Raw genomic sequence first — 18,576 nt, forward strand, 5'->3', positions numbered from 1 at the left:
CCCAGCAGCTGAGCAAATGGCCTCTCCTCCCCTCCTCCCTGGCCCCTGCCATTCCGGCGCAAAGGGCACGGGGGCCTGGCGTGCGACACTGGCAGCTGGTGCTTTCCACGCTGCTGTCAAGTTTTCCAGAGCACAAATGAGACAGGAGAGCCAAGAATAACTGTTGGGCCCCCAGAGGGTCTGGAGGGTGTGGGGCCTGTCCCAGACCTGCTTCCAGACCCCGTGCTAAGGGGACCTTTCAGCAGGCAGGGCCTCCCCAGTTCCAGGCTTGAGCATCAAGAGGTACTGCCACTACTGGGCGGAACCTGTTATCTGGCACAAATCCCCATAGGGATGAGCTCAGGCTCCAGTCTGGCCTGGGTCTACCTGTGTGACCTTGGGGAGGTTAGCTAACCTCTCTCTGAGCCTTGGTTCCTGGAGGACAAGTGGCAGCCTCTCAGAATCTGAGAGGATAATAGTGTGGAGGGCCCAGAGCCGAGCTTGGCTGTGCCCAGAGCTGCTGCTATTACTATTACTGTCCTGATGGGGTTGGACAATTCTGGGCCCTGAAGTTGTCGTTTCTCTTGGGGATGAGAGGGTAAGCGGGCAACTTCAGGGTCTTCTCCAGGGATCACAGGGCTGCAAACACCCAAGTCACAAAGCCCTTGGCCAAGGGAGCTTAGCCATGGTCTTTTGGGCAAGAGAGTGAGTACAGCAGGCAGAGAGTGTAGCTGGGCAGACCAGGCTCTCCAGAGGGCAGAGGAGCAAGGAGAGGAGAGCAGGGAGGCAGAGCATTATCACTAACCGCCCAGGCCCCTCTCCTGCCCCCTGGGGGGTCCTGGGAGCTGGACAACCCTCCCCAGGGGCTATATTAGCCGCGTGAGTCACGGTGGACCCGCTGGGAGGCTGAGGGCGGGCAGGCACAGTATAGGGTTACAGTCCATTTATGGGCGCAGCGGAGGGCAGATATCAGTGTCGATGGCATTCGTTCCCAGCTATTCTTAGGAGCCTCTCAGGAGCTCCACACAGCCCGGCCGGGCAGCAAGGCACGGAGCAGGCAAGGCCGGGGGTCGGGGGCTGGGGCTGAGGTCTGGACTGGGGAGGCAGGGGGCACGAGCGTCCTCTCACTCCCCTCTTCTCTGTCCGCAGAGGCCGCCGGCGTCAGCGCCAGCATGTCTTACAGCGTGACCCTGACGGGGCCTGGGCCCTGGGGCTTCCGCCTGCAGGGGGGCAAGGACTTCAACATGCCGCTCACCATCTCCCGGGTGAGTGTGCGTGGCCCGCAGCCTACCACCCGTGGGGGCGGGGCATGCTAGAAGGAGGGTGTGTGCGTCCATCCGTCCATCTGTCTGTCCTCCCTGAGGCTCTTAGAAAGCAGAGCACACTTTCCTGGTCTGGGGCTGGGACTGGACCTAACCTGATCCTTCCTGCCCCAGGCCCCTGGTCTCTGCCACAGCTGTTGCCCACCTGGGTTTGCTAGCCTATTAAGAGTATGAAACACAGGCAAGCGGCTGGTGTTTTGAGTAGAGCAGGAAATGCTAAGTTTGCAAACAGGCAGGTAAACAGACAGTACAGCACCTTCCTAAGCCCTTCTCCAGGTGGGCTGGGGTACACCCAAGCCTGGAGCATCTGCCTGGAAGTAGGCTGCGGCTTTGGGGAGCGAGCGCTCCTATGATGGAGACAACAGGTGACAGACTGCTGACCTTGGCTGTCCTGCAGTCAGGGCTCGGAGCTGGGCTGGGCTGATAACTGGTCTCCCACACCCAATCCATCCCAGATCTGAGATAACAGCCCTCTTCTCCCCCTGCCTCCATGGGCCTGCTGGGGGAACTCCCACTGGTTGGCTTCAGGGAGCTGGGCCTTCCTCCCCTGCTGGAGCACCTAGCCATTCACTTACAGCTGCTCTGCCTGCTGGTCTCACGTCTGGTTCCCCATGCTCATCTGGGGAAATGGACTGTGTGTCCTGCAGTGTCTGTGACCAGGGGACAGCACTGCCTGATGGGGAAGTCAGAGATCTTTGGAGATTGTCTGAGAAACCTTATTGCCCAGCTGGAGACACTGAAGTCCAGAGAAGCAAGAAACTAGATTTGCTTGAGGCAAAGCCGTCTGTAAGATGGAACTTTGTTTTAACCACTGCTGTGTCCCTGGTACCTAGACCAGTACCTAGGTGCTCAGGCAACACTTGTCAAGTAAAGGGAAGTCCAACAGAGCGGGGCTGAAGCAGAGCTATGCTCACAGTGAACTGTGAAATGTTCCAGGGCAAAGATAACCCCTGCCTGGTGGGGTATGTCCAAGGCCGAGCCCCAGCAGTGCTGGTGTTGGCACAAGGGCACAGGCTGAGGCCCCAGGCTGTCACTGGAGGGTGATGGATGGGCAGGGGTGTCTGGGTCACTGCCCACCTGGAGACAGGGAGACTTCTCCAGGGCAGAGGAAACTTGCCTTGGGCCTAGGGTTGGGGTGAGGGAGATTAGGGGGGAGGCACTGAAGTGGGTAGCCAGGAGAGGCCTGAAAGGTGCTTGGCAGAGGGGCAGGGAGCCAATGTCCCCACTGGAGGCACAATCCTGGCTGTGGAACCTAATGTGGACACTTGGAGGGACCCTGCAATGGAAAACCCCACTCAGGGGTGGCTATGGGAGACTCACAAGAGCAAAAGAGGCTATACTTCTCTGGGGTGCTGGCCTGGCTCTAATGCAGGGAAAAGGCACTGTCTCCATCCTTCTGTTGGAGGTCTGGCTTACTCTCACCTGAGTCTCCAGGCCCCCTGCCCTGGAGATGGCATGGTCCCACGTACTAAAGAACACCTAGAGATGCACACACTCTGTCTGATGATATGGTGACACATGGGCATTTGAGCCCCAGTGGACACACCCCCCTTCTCCCCTAGAACCCTGCACAGCTCCCCACCCCCTGGTTGCAGGTCTCCCTCTTGTACAAGGCAGGACCATCGACTCTCATGAGTCTGCCAGCTTCCCACACCTGAGACAGCCCAGCTCTCCCTCAGTGCTACCATGCCCAAGGCCTCCTAGTGCTGGTCCCAACCCCATCCATGCGAATGGATATTAGCCCTCCCAGCTCAGAGGCACCCAGGATAGCCAATGACTTCACCTGGGGTCTATGCGCCACCTGGCCCCAGCCAGCCCAGGGCTTAAATTGCAGCACAGAGGCCTTAAGCTAGACAGCAGGAAGAATGTCCCCACTGTAGGCAGGGGATGTATTGGGATGTACTAGGGCCAGTGATTAGGGGGTACTTTTAAAAATAGAATGCGCAGCTCAGGTAGACCATTGGGGGATGGGCCTCTCAGCTCCCTTCAGGGGCATGCCCCAAATCACCAAGGCCATGAAACATGCAGGGCTGGGTGCTGGGGCCTTCCCAGGGCTTGGAGCCTTTTGATAAATCCTCTGGTCAGCCGCTGATACCCTGAGTTTGGGAGTCCTGGTCTCAGCGCAGGCCTTGGAATACAAAGCCCTACCTTCCCAACAGGACTGTGCTATTTCCTGCTGGGGCACTTAAGGTCCTTCTGCAGCAGAAACTTCTTCCCTAAAGGAACAAGGCCAGAGCTCTCTGGAAGAATCCTATTCCCACTGCAGCCCTGACCCACTTCCCATAGAGGGGCAATAGATGTCCTGACCTGAGTCTTTGCAAAAAACAAGGCAATAGTGGCGTATGGCGGTGGGGGGATAGGCAAACGCAGGGCCAGCTCATTCTCAGCAGGGGCACACACACTATAACCCTGAGGCCTGTGGTCCCTTGGACAGGGCCAGGATGGGCATCTCACTTCAGAGCCAGACTAACTGATGTTCAAGCTTGCTCACCCGCTCCTGTATCCTTGGTAACCCCTAACTCCCGTGGTTACAACCTCATCCTCTGGCTAGGGACTCGTAGAAAAGCCCCAAGTAGGGCCCGTCTCTGCTGCATCTCCTCCTGTGAGAAGGCTGGCCGCCTGCAGCCTGAGTAGTAGCTCCCGTACCCACCCCATTTTGCCCACCAGCCCCACAGAATCAACCTTGGAGCAATAAGAACCCCTCAAGTCCTCCCTTCCGTGAGAGTCTCAGCCTAAGGACCCACAGAGAAATGGGTTCAGGAGAGAGGCTCAGAGGGTGGAGGGGAAATGCCTTTATTTATCCTGGACAGGTGCGGCTGGGCCTGCAACATGAGCTGCCCTCTCACCCCCACCCTCCCCCAACCCCAACCAGTTCTCCAGGAAGTGGGGGAGGGGTGGGAGCAGAGAGGGAGAAATTCCAAAGACCCAGCCCCAATACCTGAGCAGCTAGGCCAAGGCTAGGGCCACGGTCTGGGACTTGCCTCTTGGTGCATGTTGCAGTCCTTGACTTTATGGCAGAGACGTTAAGATTTTGTTTGGCTCTGCTACTCACAGCTGGGTCACCTTAGAAAAGTCAGTTCACCTGCTCAGCCTCAGTTTTCTCATTTGTCAAATGGGGCTAATGCATCAGTGAAAGCACACATGTGAGAGTGCTTTCTAATATACACTTATGAAAATACACCTGTTTTTCCTCATGGGCTGCTTGTGAGGATGGGGGAGCTGAGCCTGGGCCCAGGGAGGTCCTGTCTCTCTGCTCCAAGGCTGCCACTTCTTAGAGCCTCACCCACCCATGCAGCAGGCTCACCTGGAGCACCAGCCCAGTGGCCTCCGCCCCTTTGCTGAGCTCCGTCCCAGTATTCGTCAGACTCTCTTGGCTACGGTGGGGTGGACGGAGGGTCCCCAGGGATGGGAAGGAGGACAGGCTGAAGCTATTCTGGGGCAGCCACGCCGACGATTCCTGGAATTTTAAGGTCGCAGTGCTGTTTCTCGGGCAGCACCTAGCAGTGCTGACAGCCGAGCTGTTTATAGCTGCGCTGAAGGTCAGGCAAGCCTCCGGAGGGCTGCCGCGGGGCTGGCAGGGTCTTCCCAAAGGAACGGATGGGAATGGGGATGATAAACTGACAGAGGCCACTGCGGGGAAATGCACACGTAGAGGTCGCCAGGCCAGATTCTCTCCCAGGATGCTCCCTCTCCCTGGTGCTCAGAGCTGTTCCTGAGCCCGGGAGGGCCCTGAAGAAAGTGGGTATGAGGCTGGCTAGGTCCTGGGGAGTGGGCCTTCTGAGGTTCTGGGCTAGGACGCAGGACAAGGGCAACTTCACTGGCAGCCCCCAGGGCTCCTTGGGCTGAAAGCGTGGGAGAGGAGCGAATGTGAGGAGAGTGGAGCTTCCTGGGTGAGGTCTGCTAGGTTTGCTGGGGCAGCCCTCCCGCCTGAGAGATGTCTCCCCAGTTCCCTGAACCTTCCTCTCATCCAGGGGCTAGCCATGATTGCAAAGGCCCCCACCCAGGGCCCGCCTGTTCCCAAATACAGCATCTCTGTGCCTTTGAAGCCCAGATCCACCTCTTCCCAAGAACCATCCTAAGTGGCATGAAGCAGACTTCGCCACGTCCCAGGGCTCTTGGGGACCCACTGCGTAACATTCTTGACATAGAACTGTGGGATAAGAGGAGAGACTCAGAAGGCCAGTAAAGTGTGTGGCCAGCTGGAAAAGGGACCAGTGACCCCTGGTTTTGGCACAGGGAGGTCACTGGTATGTGTGGAGTGGTGGGGGCCAAAGTCAGATGGCTGACGCGAGGGGGATGGGAGACTGCAGACGCAGGGCCTGCGGGTCACTCTTGGGAAAAGCCTGGCGGTGAGGACAGGGAAACATGGCAAGGACTGACTGGGGCGGCTAAGGCATGAACAGGGAGAGGTGGTTTCTTTTAAGTCTTAAGTTTTTTTAAAGCAGCTTTAAGTTCATAGCAGCATTAAGAGGAAGATATGGGGATTTCTCCTATCCCACGCCCTGCCCCCCACACATACATGCACAGCCTCTCTCATTACCAACATCCCCCAGCAGAGTGTACATATATTATAACCAATGAAGCTACACTGACATGTCATTATTACAGAGAACAAATAGTTTACATTAGAGTTCACACTTGGTGTGTACATTTTATGGTTTTGGAGCAATGTATTCTGACATGTATCTAGCATTATAGTATCATAGAGAGTATGTTCACTTCCCTAAGAATCCTCTGTGTAAGGAGAGGCTTTTTAAGCACAGATAAGACTCTGGTGCTCTCTCTCTTTTTTTTTTATCAGCCAAGGTGGAGTTGGAGAGCAGGACCATGGGAAGACAGAAGTGAGAGAGTGAGGGATGGAGGCCCCAGGGGAAGCCAGATGGAAAGGGAGCAGAGCGTGGCCTGACAGTAATTTAATCACACAATGTAAAATGCACTTAGGGCTCCATGGAAATCCCCGGGGGTGTCAGCCTTAGTGGGGGTGTCAGGAAGAGGTGCTGGAAGTTGCACAGTCCACAGCATCCACTGCCTGCCCTGTCCCCCTGTTCCTTGCCACACCTACACTGGTAGGTCTAGATGGAAAAGAAGGCACGGCCTATCTGGCTTTCAATACTGGGAGTGATGTCCAGGAACCTCTGTGGAGCCCAGGGGCTCCCTCTGATACCAGGAAGCTGGGGAAATAGGAGCCAGGCGCAGGGGTAGGTCAGAGCCTCAGCCGGCATCTTGCTTCCCTGGGGCCCTGGAGAGGACTTCTCTCTCCTCCAGCTGATGCTCAGGCCCTTCTAAGGATAGAAGGCTGGCTCAGAACTGATCAGGGCTGGGCCCTCACATACCACCTTCTGCCAGCTCCAGAACTTGTTTCCTGTGGAGCCGGAGGCTGCAGCCTCCCAGACTCCAACTCCTGCACACCCCAGGGCAAGGGGCCGGGGGCAGCACCCGCATCTCCTCCTTCAGGAGCTTCCCTGAAACTTTCTAAGCTCTGCACTGTCCTTGTATAATATCCCATTTCATGATGAAGTCCTCACCAGAATCCCAGGAGAACAGAATCGTTGCTGTCTTTACACAGAGGGCATGGAGGTGGGTGCTGCAACCTCAGGTCTGGCTCAGACCAAAGTCCATGCTCTTTGCTCTGCTGCTTCCCCCAGGCACCTGAAGGTCATGGGCACTACAGTTGCTCCCTGGCACCAGCTGTCCTTGTGCCCACTCTGGGGTGCCCTAAACTATGGCCCAGCAAGGAGGAAACACTCCTGTGGGCTAGGTGGCAATCTTGGCCTCTAAACACCTAGAGCCTATCCTAGATGCTTCTGAGACAGAACCCTGGTCCTGGAGCTCTGCCTATGGCTGGGTTCCCCCACTGAGAGCTGGCTGGCGACTGGAGAAGTTGAAAAGTGAAATGAGGATGAAATAATCATTACAAAGAGCTTTTCAAATTCTCCAAGGGGGCTAGGAAAACTTTAAAGAAAAAAATATATATATCCTTCAAGGATTTAGCAGCTTTGGGTCTTTTCTGGGACAAGGAAAGTAGAGGGAGGGGGCTAGGGAGTCAGACAAGAGATACATGGGTGCCTCATGCCTGGACTGACTGTACTCTCCACATTCCTTGGGCTCTGTGAGATGGTTCAAGGGTGGCCCTGCCCTTCTGCTGGGCAGACCTGAGGGACAACCTCCTTAGGGTCCCTGTCTCCACACTGCCTTCTTCTCTAAGGAGACCTGGGCAGAACTAGCAGAGCATTTTCCTACAAGAGGATTATAGCATCCTCCACCCACCAGCCTGAGGGGTCTTGAACCCTGCTCAGGGCAGCCAAAGGTCAGGCCAACTGAGCCCTGATGAACAGACACAGGTGCAGAGAGAGAGAGGCGCCAAGGGCAGGCTGGAGCCAGCTAGGCGGCTCTCCTCAGGGAGTTTGGCTCTTGACCAGGCCCAGGGGAGGCTGAGCTCTTCCCCAGGAATCACTTCAGTCCATTACCTGAGGATGATGGGGAGCCAGGTCATGCCAGGCAAGGGGAAGGTGGGAGCCCTTTGGGAAGGTATTGTGTTAGCGACCCTGGCTTGAGGGAGAAAGATGTCCTCAAGGCATCTTGGAAGGGAGACCATTCCAGATGGCCGTGGTTTGTTCCAGCTGATCTGGCCCAGCATCTCTTGGATGTCATTCTGGTGTCCTTGTTCACACTTGTCTGTGATCTCCTGGATACAGATCTGGTCCTGCCTGGCAGGCATCACTTCTGTAGGCATAAGGCCCCCTCCTCTGGGGTCTGTACCTACCCTTCCTGGGAGCTCCCTGTTGCAGGATGATGGCCCCCTTCTCTGTAGATTCATAGAAGCATCTGGGGGAGCCCTGCGTTGAGAAGTCCCAACACAGGAGTGTCCTGCTGTGGGGGAGTTCTGTGGGCAGTCCACTAAGACAGCAGAGGCATTGCATAGTTTACCCTGAATAGGAGCATGCTGGCATCTGCTACTTTCTCTGAAATGCTTCAAATATGATATAGATTGATGGATGGTGAGAGGGATGGACACATGACCAGCAGGTTGAGTGAAATGCTACAGTAGAACCACAGCGGCAGGCATTTGAGTTTTCACTGTAGAATTAGTTCCTCCTTTCTGTATTCAAAGTGAAGAAAGTAAAGTTGCTCAGTCATGTCCAACTCTGAGACACCATGGACAGTAGCCTACCAGGCTCCTCTATCCACCAGATTTTCCAGGCAAGAGTATTGGAGTGGGTTGCCATTTCCTTCCTCCAGGGGATCTTCCTGACCCAGGGATTGAACCCAGGTCTCCCGCATTACAGGCAGATGCTTTACTGTCTGAGCTACCAGGGATGCCCTTCTGTGTTCAAAGGTGTCTATAATAAAATGCCAGGAAGAGCAGAGGTCTGAATGCGAAGCTAGAAGGTATAGGGGAAGGTAACTTTCTTGCAGGACAGGCCTGGCTGGGCAACTCAGCTTGCCCTTAGGAGTCCCCTCTCAGTCTAGAAAGTGTTTTGCTTTTCTTTGATATCTTTTTTTTTACCCTTTGTTCAACCATTTAAATCAAAGGAAACAACAAACTCCTGTCACTAGTAGAGGCTCTGCATGGCCATTGATTTGGGACTAAAGGCGACATGTGTTTTGAGACAGTCCAGGTGGTTCAAGACACCCCTATGGGAGCCTGGAGAGCAGGTGGGACTTGGCAAACTGGATAATGTGGCTTCCTGACAATTAAGGCGTTTGTTTTTCTGTTGTCCTTGCCTCATCTCAGCAGATTCTGGGAGTGGTGAGGAGGTTGCTCTGGGCATAAGGTGGCCAGTGTTTAAGAAGGTACCACAGTTCTTGTGTCTGAAATGGCAAGACAATGGCAATTAGCAAGAGCTTGCCTAGACTTGCTATAATCCCTGAGTTAGCACACATGGTTTCTGGCCTACCCTAGAGCCCATCTAGGAATGGGTTGAGGGCTGGTGACTGCAGAGCCATTCATAGCGGCTTAGCAGTAGGTTTCCATCCATGTCTGAAGTCCAGAATCTGGCCAGAGTTCCATGAGGCCTGGTATCCAGGGACAGTCCCCAGGTCCTCTTAGGGCTCCTTCTAGGATGGTCCCCAAGCCTGGCCAGATAATGGCTTCTGCCAATGTTAGAAGCCAGCCTTGTTCTTGGGGTATAGCCAGAGAGGTGACTAGGATGTGCCCAGAGAAGCCAAGAGGCCTGGCTGGTGGGCATGTCGGGGAAAAAGAGCCAAGGGACACCCTCCAGGCACAGCTCATTGTGGGGGTGACTCCCAGGGTCTCCTCTTTCCTATGATGTCACTGGAGGCAAGGCCTGCCTGGCATCCCATGTGATGTCACCGGGGGCTTCCTGATGATGTCATGGGGGTCAGGTTACAAAGTTATTCTATGTGATGTCAGCAGGGGGTGGAGTCAGAGTCTCCACAACATGAGACACTTTTAGAAGAGAAGCTTCATGACACTGTATATAATGTCACTAGGGACTGGTCACAAAGCTATTTTAGGTGATGTCACCAGGCCCTCCAGAATTTCACATTTCATGTGATGTTACTATAGGGGAGGCCATCGTGACATCCCGGGTGGTATTATTGGGGGGCTGGACATGCAGAATTTGGCATGGTGTGTGATGTCATTGGGAGTAGAGTCTCAGCCATCTCAGCATCACAAGTAATATCCTTGGGAGGGCAACCTTCCTGATATTACGTGTGATATTCATGGGATGGCGTATGCATGTTATCCTGCATGATCACACTGGGGTGGGGCCCCCAGACTCTAATATTCTGTAATGTCACTAGAGTGCAAGATTTGGGAGCTGGCCTCTGGAAATATGAAGCCAACCACAGAGCATGCTCCATGTCCCAGCTGACCTTGTTCCCCCAGGCAGGCTGACACTCTGCCAGCCTTCTCTGTACACCTGTCATGGTAGAGCACTAGGCACTTAGGATGCTATTGTGAGGATGCATTTGGCCTGCCTGCTGGCCTGGCAGCATCTGAGTTCTTCTGGAGCCTGGAAACATGCCATGGGTTTTCAGGGTACAGATGCTATAGTAGGCTAATTGGTGTAACAAACAACCCCCAGATCTCTTGCAAAAGTTTCTCATTCATTAAACATCCAATTCAGTGCTCCTTAGTCATCTTTCCTCCAAGCAGTGACTCCAGGATCCAGGTCCCTTCCAGTTAGTGGCTTGACTGGTCTCCTCTGGGTCCTTTATATCCAGTCAGCTGACAAGCAGAGAGAATTGAGGATGGCAAGATGATTGCTAGGGTCAGGCCCGGAAGTGATGTGCATTGCTTTAAACTACATTCCACTAGCCAGAGCTAGTCTTGTGACCACACTCAGATACAAAGCACCAAGAAATATGTCAGTTTTGTGGCAAGAAGAGGAAGCAGGCTTGGTGGCTACAGTGAATGAAAGACGAAATGGCAAGGATCTACTGAATGATTCTCTGGTGATTCTTCTCCGAGGACTGTCCCATCCTCAGGTCACCCTTCTATGCTTACCCTCCATTTGCTATCCTCTCAGATCACGCCGGGCAGCAAGGCCGCACAGTCCCAGCTCAGCCAGGGTGACCTTGTGGTGGCCATTGACGGCGTCAACACAGATACCATGACCCACCTGGAGGCCCAGAACAAGATCAAGTCTGCCAGCTACAACCTGAGTCTCACACTGCAGAAGTAGGTGGGAGCTCTCCAGAGCAGAGGGTGGAGCCTGGGTGTGGGCACCAGATATCCCAGGGAGAGGAGCTGTCCAGCATGGGCCAAGCCTTGTGCTACCAGACGGCACCGGGAAGTGAGGACAGCCCCTGGGCCAGAGTAAGGACAGGCCCAAGGCATCAAGCACCACCGTGTCTGTGCCTCACTTGACAGAGGAGCTCATAGAGGGTGGGGCACGGGGCTGCCAGAGTGTGGGCAGCTGGGCCTGGAGGCCAGGGTCTTCCCTGCTTTCTCTGCCACAGGCAGCCTCCCTGGGACTTGGCAGAGGCCCATGGCTGCTAAGTACCCAAGAGACGTGACTTCTCCATGCTGGTCAGGCTCAGGGGACACCCAGTCTCCCTGGGTTTCAGACGTTCTCCCCTCACCGACCCTGCCCAGGTGGGTGCTCTGGGCCCCAAGAACAACTGTCTTCATCTGTTCCTATTTCTGGCTTTTCCAGGTCGAAGCGCCCCATTCCCATCTCCACGGCAGCGCCCCCGATCCAGTCCCCTCTGCCAGTGATCCCCCACCAGAAGGTAGGTGTTGACTCTGGGTGGCAGGCTCCACTTTCAGCCGTGGTTCCTGGAGTGCAGCCCTGGCCTGCCTACCTGAACTTCTGCTGGCCCCACTCAGGCGGGGTGGTGGAATCAGTGGCAGAGCTGGGGCAGGCCCCCGGAGAGATGCGTTCGAGCTCTGATGCAATGCTGATTTCGTGATAATGTAGGGGTCTCCACCTGGGTGCTTAGCCAATATCTGTGCCTCACAGTTGGGCTGATGGGAAATCTACTTAGTCCATAGCATTTTCAGGGAAGGGACAAGTCAAGTAGGGACAAATCCCTACTTGTCCCTCCCAGTCAAGTAGGGACAAGTGTCCAGAAGGCTCTGACCCTCATGCTCCTGAGGGCACTAGCAGGGGGCTGACTCTGGCATGAAGCCAAGGCCCCAGTTTGAGTCAGTCACTCCAAGAAAAGCTCTCAGCCGTGGGGGATCTTCTGCCCCTCAGCGTTTCTCCTCTGTCACAGGCACTCTCCCTCCCGTTTTCCTTTTTCCTCCCAATTGCCTGCCCCTTGGCTTCCTTCACAGCTCAGTTGGTAAAGAATTCACCTGCAGTGCAGGAGACCCCAGTTTGATTCCTGGATTGGGAAGATCCCCAGGAGAAGGGATAGGTTACCCACTCCAGTATTCTTGGGCTTTCCTTGTGGCTTAGCCGGTAAAGAATCTGCCTGCCATGCGGGAGATCTGGGTTTGATCCCTGAGTTGGAAAGATCCCCTGGAGAAGGGAAAGGTTACCCACTCTAGTATTCTGGCTGGAGAATTCCATGGACTGTAAAGTCCATGGAGTCGCAAAGAGTCAGAGACAACTGAACCACTTTCACTGTGAGCTACTTTTGTACTGCACTCAGGGCTGCCTGGCAGGCTACAGTCCACAGGGTCGCAAAGAGTTGGACATGACTGAGCAACTAAGCATGTACTGCACTCAAGGGCTTCCCAGGCGGTGCTAGAGGTGAAGAACCTGCCTGCCTTGTCTCCTGCAGGAGACAAGAGATGTGGGTTTGATCCCTGGGTCGGAAAGATCCCCTGGAGAAGGAATTGGCAACCCACTCCAGTGTTCTTGCCTGGAGAATTCCACGGACAGAGGAGCCTGGGGGGATACATTCCACCGGGTCACAGAGTCGGACATGACGGAAGCTACTTAGCACACATGCATGTACTGCACTCAGAAGTGCTGGTGAGGCCCAGAGGCAGGCACACCTCACCCGCTTGCCCCAGGCCCCTTCCTGGCTCCCTCTAAGCAGCTCAATCCAGAGGGACCGAGAGCCCAGGAGGCCCACCCCACCACTCCTACAGGCCCACACACTCCCACCACTCTCCACCCACCCACCTGAATGACCTCATACTGACCCTGTCAGTCCACAAGGGCAGAGTGGGTGATGGGCGGGGTGGGGAGAAGAGGCAAGAAGAGGATAACGGGGGTCTGGGGTGGGCGACAGATTGAGGAAGTGGGCAGAGTGCTTCTGGGGAGGAGCTGCAGAGGCAGCCCGAGGGAACCAAATGTCAGCCCCGCTCCCCCCTCAGTTTCCCCTCGGCACATCTGCCCTGCCTATTCACCACCAGCCCAGGAGGTTCCGTCTCACTGGCCATGTGCCGCATTGCAGAGTGGGGTCACAGAGCAAGGGGCAGAACTGTGCTCACCAGGTGTCCTCATACAGGGGAAGGGGGAACAGATGTAGGCTAGAGGGGTCTCCCCCCAGCTCCCTGAGACCACACCACCCCTACCTCCAGTCCCACAGGCAGGCTGGCTTGGCCTAGCTTTCTGTGTGGGGCTTTGCATTTTGTCTAGTGTGATGATAGCATCAGGGCCAGGAGCCATATACCTCAACCCGCCTTTTTTTTTAGAAAACTCTTCTTTTCCAGGTGTCTGGGCTGTCTCCCCACCCCAAACTCAGTGCAGTGGGCTGCAGGCGGCAGGGTGGTGGGCTGCTGGGCGCTGGCACTAACCCCTCTATTTCAGGTCCACGTGGAAGTACTGGGCGGGCGTGGCCTCTAACAGCTCTTTTCTCTCTCCCCTGCATGGCGCTGCCCTGGGCCAGGACCCTGCTCTGGACACGATCAGCAGCCTGGCAGCACCCAGCCCCCACCCCGAGGCGAGGGCCGGCCCGGGCACCCCAGGCACCCCGGAGCTTGGGCAGACCTTTAGCTCTTCCTTCTCTCAGACCTCCGTCTTCTCCTCACACATGGAGGCCTCTGACCCCGGCCCTCCCCGGGGCAGCCCCGGGGCCAAGATCAGCCTGGAGGGGGCCCTGGACTCACTCAGCCCGAAAGCCCCACTGGGCTCGAGCCAGCCAAGGCAGTATAACAACCCCATTGGCCTGTACTCGGCAGAGACCCTGAGGGAGATGGCTCAGATGTATCAGATGAGCCGCCGAGGGAAGGCCTCAGGTGCTGGACTCCTAGGAGGGTAGGTAACGGGCGCACAGCTCTCCGCTGGTGGTCAGGGGCCACCTGGGTCCTCAGTGCTCATAGAGGCCTGATCAGGTTAGAGTGGGGAACTGGTCTCATTGCGGCCAGCTCCAAGCCCATGAGGCAGCACAGGCTAAAAGCCCTGAAAGTAATCAGCCTATTGACACTTGCCCTCATTACTTTACTCAAGCCAGCGTGGTATGTCAGATTTTGCAGAGAGGGAAACTGAGGCTCAGAGAAGGTTAGGGTCCAGTTGTCTAACTACTAAGTGGTTGAGTTGGGCCTGAATGCAAGAGACTCGGACTCCCAAAACTTTGACATCAGGTCACCCACCATGACAGGACAAAGCCTGTCCTAAAACCTCCAAGAACTCTGGGGCCAGGGGATACACTCATCCCACCCCTCTGGGAGCTCTGAGGGTTAAGAGGGCAAGTTCTCTAGGTCTGGTAGTGTTCTGGGAAGGCTGCCTGGAGGAGGGAGCACCTGAGCTGGGTACAGAGATTGGGCAATGGGGTGAGGGGAGTGTTTGGCAGGACCAACTCTGACTAGGGTGGGAAAGCAAGGGAGCAGGACTCTGAGGAGAAAGGAGCCATGCAGGAGAACAGCATGCCACGCCCTGGCCCCCGAGGTCTAGCTGATGGGACTCTTGGTGCATAGGAATTTAAAAAAACCTAGAGCTGCATGGGCACTGTGGAGAGGTTGAGGGAAGGGAGCTGCCAAGCAGAGCATGCATTAGCTGCCAAGCCTGGCACCTTTGTTATCTCATTATAATTTCTCCCATGGCCCCATGCAATTGGTGTCATCATCTCTGGGCTGGAGGCAGAGCAGGCTGAGTCAAGGCATATGGTCCAGTGGTTAGGGGTTCAGGGCTCCTCCATGAGACTGTTCATACACTTGGACTATGGGGAGGACTGAAGGAGACAACACGTGTAGTGCTGAGCTCCGTTCTGGCACACTCTCTACATGCTACCTGGCATCATTGCCTGGAGTCATGCAGCAGGTACATTGATGAGTCAGCCTGGCAATCTGGGTCAGTTTGATCCAAGCCCACACCCTTCCTGTGACCTTGATGCAGATGGTACCTGTACTCCACCCACTTGCTCCTTCCCTGGGGATCTCCAGCTTCCCCAGAGCCCCGAGCTCTTTCTGGGATTCCAAGTGAAGCTGGGCGATTCATAGTCTGAGCACTTGGATCCTGGCTTCCCTGGACCAAGGTGGCAAAGCTGTAGAACCCCAGGCCTTTTCTAGTAAAGGGCTTCTGCTAGGAGGCTGAGGGAAAGACAGAGTAGAAGTCGTGCCCTTCTCCTGCCTTGAGAAGGCTGGCAGGTCCTCCTGGTCCTCTTTGGGACTAGCCCCCCAGCAGACCAGGAGGTCTGACCTCCCTCCAGCCTGACCCAGGAGGTCAGGCTCTGGTGGATCCAAAACTCCATGGGGCCCACCTGAAGTGATGGTAAGGTCTCTGCTCACTGAACCATCCATGGAGGTTGGGGGCTGATTAACAGGCCATATGCTTTGTCTAACACAACTCTCAGCAACTTCAGAGGTAGGCATCCCTCATTTGATAACTGGGAAGTAGAAGCCCAGAGAGAGCAAGTCATTTGCCCAAGGTCACACAGCTATTGAGTGGCAGACAGGACTGGCAATCAGGTCGGTCTGACTTCTCCCCGCATGGAGACAGGGGCCTACCTGCCTGCTCCACTCCTGCTTCTCATGACTCCCGAGGTGCCCTCCCATTGGTGCAGTGGCTTCTCAGAACCTGACAACTATCAAATTATTACTTGGCACTCAGAGCAGCAGGGCACAAGAGTTTCTTTGAAGAAAAAATGGGCTAGAGAGGGAGTGCATGCCTCATTTAAGGCAAAAGCTGATGCTACGGCCCCAGCAGGAAGGTTGGGGCCTCTGACCAGGGGTAGCCGAGGGCCAAGGCCACCACTTTTTGCTGTGTCTAACTGCTCACGGGAGACAGGGTTGGCAAATGCTAAGCCCCATGTCTGTTCATTGCATACTTAACCCATGCTGAGGGTTTTGCATTCAGGCTTCTGTTCATTCTGCGGTGGGCACCACCCTCTCAATTTTATGAATAAGGAGACGGAGGCTAAGTCAGGTAAGTAACTTGTTCAGAGTCATAGCACTAGGAAGAGGAAAGGTCAAGATTTGAATTCTATCCTGTCTGGCTCCACAAGGAAGCTCCTTCTCATACTCTCTGGGCAACCTGCAAGGTGATTCCTTGGCAACTTGTATCCCCTTAGGAGGAATGGAGAGGAACAGAGTGGGTGCAAGGACAGCGGGGCCTGCAGCCCCTGCTCCTCATCCTCTCTGGGGCTGGTATTGAAGAGCAGTGTCCCTCAGGCCAATAGATGCAAGGGCCCCCCTCCCCAGGGTGGTCACAGCTTTGGCTCATTCTCCCCAAGACCTGGGTGCTCCTCTCTGAGCTATGTCTGCTGCAGGCATCCCAGCCTCTAGGTTCTCAGGTGAAAGTTAAGCCCCGGGGGCTAAACAAGGAACTGGCTACATGGGTGGGGAAGGGCAGAAGCCTCCCCTGAGGCCAACACTGCCCTCTACAGGGGACACTGGGCTGGTTAGGGCAAGAGCTGACCCTGCAGCTGTCAGCACTGGCCAAAAATGGAGAAGGAATGGGAGATCTGTGCTGGCCCTTTCCTAATATAGCTCCACTGACAGCTATTTTGAGCCTGGGAGATCAGAGGGAATTTTATCAGCTCTGAGACAGGGTTGAGCCTGGCACTGGGGGATCTCCCTGACTTTGGTCTGGATCCCCAGGATCCTGGCCAAGAGATGACCAGGCTAGGCCAGGCCAACAGAAGCCCAGGCTCTCCCAGCCAGAGTCCAGAGTGGTGGCAGAGTGTGGGGGTAGGGACATCACTGTCTGCATTCTTTTCCCCTCAGATTTCTGACCAGGGTCTGTCACTGCAAGGAATTTTCATCTAAAGAAACATAAGGCAGGCAATGCCTCTTTCAAGGAGATGATGCTCCAGGAGGCTGGCTCTCAGATAAGAGTGAGGGTGGGGTCCCTCTTGTAGTGTCCAAGCGGGGCTGTCTTGGTTTGAGGCCTTCCTGCAAAACACCATGGCCCACACTTCTCCCAGGCTTCCCCACTGCTCCATCCTGCATCATTGCCCATCCACAGGCTTTTATGGGTGGTTACTGGCAACCGCACAGATCCCTTACTACTGTGCCCCAGGAGGAGGGTCCAGAGCTGCCTACCCCTCCTCTGGGAAAGAGAACATGTTCCCAGGGCTTCCTCTCCAGGGTCTAGAGCCAAGTTGTATGTGGGAGATTCATGTACATGGTAAATGAACACCCATGAAGATGGACCAAAAAAACCCTTCTCTTAGGCAAAGCTTGAGGTACTGTGGACCTACGCTGCAGTTGGCATCTCTGCCCCAAACTGAAAGGCTATGACCCAGACTCCGAGCTTTGCCCACTCCTCTCTCTGCGCTCTCTTCACCGAGTGCCTGTCTGGGCTGACTCCGCCTGCACATTGGCCAGTTTGAGGACCATCCCTGCGTCCTTATGCTCAAACCCTCTGGCAGAAGCCTCACTCTGATTGTCCTGTCTTCTTTGCTTTCTCTTCTCCCCAGGTGGTAGCCAACTCTCCAGCCAAGTTAGTATCAAAGGAAAGCACGTGTGTGCGCTTGCCTGCCTATCCCAGCATGCGCCCGCGTGTCTGGGGGTCTGAACAACGTGTGCCTGTGTCAGCATGTGTACATGTATGTGCATGCGTGAGTGAGGGTGCATTCGTGTCCCTGTGTGAGGCTGCATGTGTGTGAAGCTGCGAGGATGAAGTGGAGGCGTTGGGGGGGGGTGCTGGGGCTCCGTCGGATGCCTGGGGCCATTGTGTTCCCAATTCGTTGCTGCAGCTGCTTTAAGAAGGCAGGTTGGCTCTGGTGGGCTGCTGGGTGGAGTGTGTGCTGACGCTGGTTCCCAGTGAGCCTGAAGACATTTCTAGCCTGGCCGGATCCCTCAGAAGGGCTGTGCTTGACCTTGTCCTTGTCTGCGGAGCGCACTTTACATTTTGAAGGGGAAAGTCTTGATGGGTAGAAGCTGGTGGGCCGCCCAGCAAGTTGGACTTGGGGGCCCTGAGCACCTAAGCCCTGCTCCGAGGAAGAAGCACATGCACCGAAGAGTCTGGAGGAGTAGAGCCCCCGGGGAGTCCAGGATGAGCCCCTTCGTGGAGAAGCCAAGCTCAGAACCCCCACGGGTGCCCAGTGGGGCTGTTTTTTGCCTTTGGGGCATTCTGGACTCTGCTTCGGCTGCTGCTGCCTTTGACTCATGACCCAGCTCTTGTCCCCTAATCCCAATCCCCACCCCCCAACCTTTGCAGTCTGTTTCCCTGGGGGAGTGGTGAGAGATCTTTCCATTCCCCCCAGCTCAGGCTTAGTGGGGGCCTCCAGTGATCTGGGAAGGTGCAGAAACACCTTCTGCAAAGGGCTCTGGGGAGGGTGACAGGATCTTCCTGACCAAACCCAGCCAGTCCAAGTGGATCTGGGTTACTTGGTTAGCCTTCCTAGGATCAGGCTTGGGGAGATCTCTCTCCACATCCTCCACCACCAGCCTTCACCTTCACCGGTGTAACACCACCTGTTGCCCTTCTCTCCTTGCACCTCCCTCCCTCACTCCGCTCCCCCT

At 55.6% G+C, this 18,576-nt stretch overlaps 1 protein-coding gene across 8 annotated transcripts in view; it reads left to right on the forward strand.

Annotated features, from left to right (window-relative positions):
- The first annotated feature begins 1,151 nt into the window (after nucleotides 1–1,151).
- LDB3 (LIM domain binding 3) overlaps nucleotides 1,152–18,576 on the forward strand; it is a 57,238-nt gene continuing 39,813 nt past the window's right edge. For 5 of the 8 annotated variants that reach the window (XM_061163047.1, XM_061163048.1, XM_061163050.1 and 2 more), the window contains exons 1-4: nucleotides 1,152–1,244; nucleotides 10,799–10,950; nucleotides 11,429–11,504; nucleotides 13,560–13,927. In XM_061163047.1, the coding sequence (XP_061019030.1) occupies nucleotides 1,152–1,244; nucleotides 10,799–10,950; nucleotides 11,429–11,504; nucleotides 13,560–13,927 (689 nt within the window). Of the gene's footprint in view, nucleotides 1,245–10,798; nucleotides 10,951–11,428; nucleotides 11,505–13,559; nucleotides 13,928–17,528; nucleotides 17,552–18,576 lie in introns of all 8 variants that reach the window. The other 3 variants (XM_061163049.1, XM_061163051.1, XM_061163054.1) reach the window with 1 other exon arrangement.

Source organism: Dama dama, chromosome 15, assembly GCF_033118175.1.
Source record: "Dama dama isolate Ldn47 chromosome 15, ASM3311817v1, whole genome shotgun sequence".
NCBI lineage: Eukaryota > Metazoa > Chordata > Mammalia > Artiodactyla > Cervidae > Dama > Dama dama.